General features: G+C 39.8%; 1 protein-coding gene across 2 annotated transcripts in view; it reads right to left on the reverse strand.

Annotated features, from left to right (window-relative positions):
* The window catches only part of arid5b (AT-rich interaction domain 5B), an 87227-nt gene extending 84991 nt beyond the window's left edge, over nucleotides 1-2236 (reverse strand). Inside the window, exons 1-2 of one of the 2 annotated variants that reach the window (XM_080481399.1) lie at nucleotides 2211-2236; nucleotides 1614-1868 (exon numbers count right to left, since the gene is read on the reverse strand). In XM_080481399.1, the coding sequence (XP_080337525.1) occupies nucleotides 1614-1868; nucleotides 2211-2231 (276 nt within the window). In that variant the 5' untranslated portion in view covers nucleotides 2232-2236. Of the gene's footprint in view, nucleotides 1-1613; nucleotides 1950-2210 lie in introns of those variants that run through there. The other variant, XM_080481398.1, reaches the window with a different exon arrangement.
* Between the last annotated feature and the right edge of the window lie 3906 nt (nucleotides 2237-6142).

The following is a 6142-nucleotide window of genomic DNA, read 5'->3' on the forward strand; positions in this document are numbered from 1 at the left end:
TCAGCCTGCAGGCACCTAGATTGCACTTCAACATATCATCTCAAAATTATATTATTTCAGTGTCTGCCCTCTTCTATAATCTGTGCAACTTCAAAGACAGGATTGTGTGCTGCAATGCATTATTTATGCTGGGGAGATTGCCCTTATTCCTCTCATGATTTTAATCTTTAAACAAATACACACACTGGAGCAGATGATTTCCTTTTTTTTTTTTCTTTCCCTCTTTATCTTAAGTGACAAATGTGTGAGATTTCATTAGCACTGGCAGCGCACAAACCTTCTGCTGGTTAAATATAATATTTTCCAGATATGCCCATTGGACTGGAATGTGAGCACTTTAGCAATGCAAATAAGTCTTTGGGGAAAAAAAAAAAGGGGGCGGAGTCCACGTCTCGTTGCGCAAGTGTGGTCTGAGAATCGGCAACGCAATGCACTCAAAGTAATTACTAAATAATTGCAGCGTGTTTAAAGGCTGAAAAGGAGAGGGCTTCAGATGATCCGAGCTCCTACAAGAATTCTGACATAAGGATGATAGCTTGTCTAAGCGGCCCGGCCATAAATAGCCACCTTTCTCATGAAAGGGAAATGTGATAGCCACTCTATTACTCAAGAGGAAAGAATGTAAGTAAACCATCAGCGGAAGAGTCAAGTACAAACACGGCTTTGTCCTTCCCTATAAACAATATGAGAATGATTTCCACGCAGCCGCGAGTGATCAAAAGCAGAGAGGAGTAATTAAAGTGCCGTTTGTCGTATCAGAGAAGAGAAAACAACACATCATTTGTTCTACATCAGAGGAGGAAGGGAGAGAAAGAAAGAAAGAGAGAGAGAAAGAAAGAAAAAAAAACTCCCAATAATCAGAGTAATGCCATTCAGTGCAACGATGTAACCGGATCACAAGCGCCACATATGGCCACAGTCAATCATAACTATTGCTTTCCTGTGCCAACAACAGCGTAATGTAACACACAACATCGCTTTGTTGAGGATGGAAACGTGCACATGGAAAGTAAAAAAAATAAAAAATAAATCATGCATAGTTAAAAACGTGTCAACGACCTCTTTCAACAACAACAACAACAAAATATTTCCCAATAACTATCGCAGCGAGCGATCTGAAGCCAGTTTGATCCCGATGCATTCATTTACCGTTTCGCAATTTCCGCCCGTGTGTCAGTATTTGACACGCTTTTACTAAAAGAAAATGAAATGACAAGAGCCCCGGTCGCAGGATTCTTGCGGATTTTCCCCCTTTTTTTTATAACACAATTAACCCCATAGAGCGCCCCGGCAGCCTTATTGAGCGCAGCTGGACAAGTGCACATTCAGCAGTTGACACGACAATAGACAAATAGAGCTCAAGTAAAACTGGAGAACAAATCCCCCCCCCCCGCCCCCCCCGATCGGATACATCAATATCACAATCCATGCGTTTATGAAAGCCCCAGTCACTCCAAGTGACTAAACGTACCGCAAAACCAGTGGAATTATTTGTAATTGTCATTTAAAACCCGAGCCAAATCCAATATAATGCAGAGCCAGACAGTTTAAAAAAAACAAATAGAAACAGCGAAATGAGACGTGATTATTCATCATGCGATCAGTGTTCCTACCTCTCCATGAGTGACTGTGCGTCCCTGGGGAGTATCCTCTGGTAGAAAATAAAGTTTTGAGCTTGATAAAAGTTGCTTGCTTGTTCTTTCTTCCCAGAGCAACTGAAGCTCCGCTATGCAAATAGGATCCTCCGGTTTACATCTGACGAAGAAAAAGTCTCCGAGAGACAGGATCCGAGGTTTGCCATCCCGGGTAAATTTAAAGGCTTTATAGAATATATATGGTCCATGTAAACCGCAAGACGAGCCCACCCACTGTAGAGGGAAGAGGGGAAAATACACAAAATTAGTGAATGAATTCATAAACTCATTTGGTAAACAAATCATAACCGAGCGGATACAAACATTACAAAACGTGGTTGCCTTTTTTTTTTTTTTTTTTTTTTTTTTTTTTTTTTTACGCACGGCTGGTAAAAATATCACATCTCCGCTTTTGCGCACAAATAATATCGCGGAACTATTTTTAGGCGACACAAAATGTAATCATACTAAAAGTTTTGTCTGAGGTGCAGACACACGGTGTTTTGGACAGGGTTTTGCGATCCGGTAGCAGCGCGGATATTGGAATAAAAAAGGACGGATGATAAGAAACGTTACCTTCAGTGAGTTCGGCTCCATCTCGACGTTATGAATTGATTAAACTCAACACGCTCTCCAAACTTGCTGGCTTGAATGGATTGCCGAAGGTCCTGTAAGATCGGTACGCATGTAGAGTTTAAACACGGCGTTTTACTAAACAAAAACCCCCCCGAAAAAAATTAAACACGCTGCGAATCATTCACAAACATGCAACTGCACATGTTTGTATCAATTATAATGCGCTTATTAAATTCAGTTATTTTTCTATGCATGTCTATCACGCGTCTTGTCGTTGTAAGCATAATATCACGATATAACTTTTAAAAAAATGCTCGCTTTTTAAATCCAAGCACATCGCTTCGGTACATAAAGAGAAAATACACCTTGAGGGAAAATATTGGCTTTACAGAAGCTATGTTTTTGTTGTTATTCCGCGCTACAGGGTTTTTCCGCGTGTATGCAGCGTGCAGGACTTGTGTAAAAGACGTTCAGTATGAAAGCACATTTCTCACAGTAATGACACTGAGGCGCTCGCGCTGTGGATGCCTTCAAGAAACAATGTTACATGAAAGTTAATAGGGCTATCAAATGATTCCTCAAAAGGCAATGCGGGTACCTGTGAGCTGCTTTTTCCTTTTCAGCTTTTTGTGCGGGATTCCCTACATGTTACGGCTTGGCCATACAGGTTGGACTGAATGGGGAAGAATAATAATAGGGTTTATTTTAATTTTTTTTTTTTTTTTTTTTTTTTTTTTTGAGGCGGGAGTGAAAAGCCCAAAAAAAAAAAATGGTAGAGACGTCATGAGACAGAAAGCACGAGACGATCCATTATTCGAACATAAATTATATTAAAAAAAAAACACCAAACTGACCTTGTGCGGACAGCAGTGAAATATATCTGACTGGGGTTAACACATTTACACGATTGAAGCCTCTTATATAATTATGTAGAGCGATATTTATCATGTTAAAATTACGGCGGCATACGGAAACCAATATTATCCTAAGAGTTATTCATATCGGGCGTGTTATTTATACTAAAGTTACACAAACTTCACAGTTTCTATTTACATGTGCGCACTCATTGTCCTCTGAGTCTCCGGCCGCTGGCTCAACGTGTCAGCTGGATTTTATCTGCTGTCTGGAATAATTCATGTGCCGTGGAAAAGTACCGCGTCAGTCCGCGAAGCTGTGCTGTTTCTCCACCGTCATCCTTCCCTCTCCTCTCCTCTCCTCTCCTCTCTTCTCTTCTCTCTCTCTCTCTCTCTCTGCAACTGCATTTATCCTCCACTCAGATCGCAAAGCTTTGCAACAGCGACATAGGCCTACTTCAACTGACACCAGCTATTTCAAGTACAGTATTACGCAATGCGCCTTTTTCCCCATGAAATGACGGGCAGAGCATCCAGGGGCATTGATTCACATTCGCTCCAGTGTATCCCTGACATGGTTCTCCCTCATCTCAATAAAGGCCTGCCTATGTACAGATTATAAGCACACAGGGGCTGATGAAGAAGAATTAGAGCCATATATAATGATTTGCACCTATTATACCTCCATTCAAGTAAGCAGCAGTGCTTTATTACGGAAATAGCAGAGGCAATGTTCTGAGGCGCTGATATTTTAAAGCATTAATTTAGTGCATTGGCACAAAGTGAAATGTAGATTACACAGAGGCTCACTGTCTTACATGTGGCTGCAGCAGTGTTGGGATTCCTGCAGTGAATCCAATACAAACTGCAGCTCTTTAGTGTTATCTTTGCTGATTTCTCTCACAGCCCATTGCAGTGGCTAAATCAATGGGGTTGCATTGTTAATGGCAGCCACCATAATGAAGTCCCTGGTTAATCAATGGCGCCACTCGAGCTCTTATCTGGCAATTGCAAGTATTTGCTTGTCAACAGCCCGAGCCCAGTGCGGCTGCGGCATTATGATGCAGATATTGACAGAAATTGGCGCGAATGGAGCTTCATGTAGAGAAATCTTTCTTGGAAACAAATGAGAAGTGAAGAAAAAGAGGTAGAGGGCAAATCCAATAGTATAATGTCAAAATATTCACAACGTCTCAACACTGAGCAGTGACAGATGCTGCATAACAGGCGTGCTGAGTATGAAAATCAAATTTTACAATCTCATCTGTTTCTCTTTATCTGAACTTTGTGTGATCAGATCAGATTTAATAAATGGGCTCTAAGAGACATTTAGACGTTTTTTATTTCACAGTGAGCGTGAATGACAAGAGCAAAGGCCCACACTTTTTTCTTTTTTTTTTACGCTGAGAATTATAAGCTACAGTAAGCTGTATTGAACACTGAATGCCCTTTGTTTCATTTTCAAAGCTCAGACAAAAACCGCCTGAGTGAGTTCACAAATGAACTCACTGAGAGGCTTTACTGGAGCGCATAAAGGGAAAAGCTGGATAAAGTGTGTTACAGGGAGATGCCTACCTACAGTATTTACTGAAGTTGGAAGAAATGCAGGAGACACCTGGTAAAGCAGCGAAAGCTCACTTTATCTCAGCACAGGTGTTCCACGTTCAGCATAATGAGGCAGCCTCAGCAGGGAATCACAAATGTGGTTGGAAAAGCCACCTCAAAATGGAAAGCTGAGGTTACAGTTTCAGCCACAGCAAAGTGATACAAAAGCCAATAAAATAGCTCATATAATTGGGCCCATATGCTAATATGTCTTGATGAAAAATACGAGTTTTTGTTAGATTGTCTTGAAGATAATGTTCAGCCACAGAGAGATTAAATGCATATTTTAGAAGTTCAATTGAGAGAAAACAGCAGAGAATAGCTACTGTAATTCATTCATTTGAGCAGGACAAACAATAGACACTGTATATTTAAATGTTGTTGTTTTGTTTGGTTTTTCAAATTCAACATAAGCATTCAATTTAGGGGCAGAATTCTGTAAATCTGCTCCGAGATCTGCACGTTTGAGGTGTGTTTACTGCTCCGGCACACCGGATTCAAATGAATGGGTCATAAGTTAGTTTTGCTGACAACTAATAACAACAACATCGATTCAAATCAGCTTCATCAGAAAAAGCAATCACTCTTTAGACATTCAGGAAAGTGGTTGCCTCTAGACACAAAGTGAGAAACATTGGCTGATGTAGAACCCAACTCATAAAATGATCAACATGAACAAACAAAAAGAAAAAATAGTTTTAATGCGCAGCTGTATGTAGAATGATTATAATTCCTAAAGAGCTCAGTCAGAACATCCTCATTTACACACAGTTTGCTGAAAAATTAACAATGTTGATGTAATATTTGTCATTTTATCATTATTGTTATATTTATTTCATCACATGGTGCTATAAAAAACTTAGACGTTACACTTTAGCTCTATGAAAGTCACAGTTTGGGCAATTTTACCAGCTCTGCTCCGCTCTCACCGCTATGTTTTGTTTTCGTCCACAACAGGAAGTGAAACAGCTCTGACAAGTTTCCTGTTCAGCATCAAGAGGCAGCTAAATAAAATTATAAATGCTGGACAATCTGCACAATATTGCAGTTTACAACAAATTAACCACCAGGAGTTAGAGCAAAACGGAGGAAACATGTAAAACAATCTTAACCATTACTTCAGAATAAAATATTTCTTCATGAAAACTTAATGATTTTAGGTTAGATAAGTGTTTTACACACATACATGTGAATCTGTTGTTGTCAGGAGGTCAAATTATGTTGATGGAGCTTCAAGTTACCACTTGTTGAATACTTATTAACATGTTATGCACAAGGTAACTGCATGCGTGTGATTAGTCATTAACTTCGGTAAACATCCAGCGGAACCTTGAAAGATCCGTCACAGTTGACCTAATTTATTTCATCAATTCAATGTTGTCCTTTGTTAAAAGTATATTAGCAATACAGCTTTCATGTGTTTGTACTAATGTTTGTGAAACGTTTGCTTGTGACGTTTGTGTTTCACAGCAA

This window comes from Lipophrys pholis, assembly GCF_963383615.2.
Source record: "Lipophrys pholis genome assembly, chromosome: 15".
NCBI classification, from domain to species: domain Eukaryota; kingdom Metazoa; phylum Chordata; class Actinopteri; order Blenniiformes; family Blenniidae; genus Lipophrys; species Lipophrys pholis.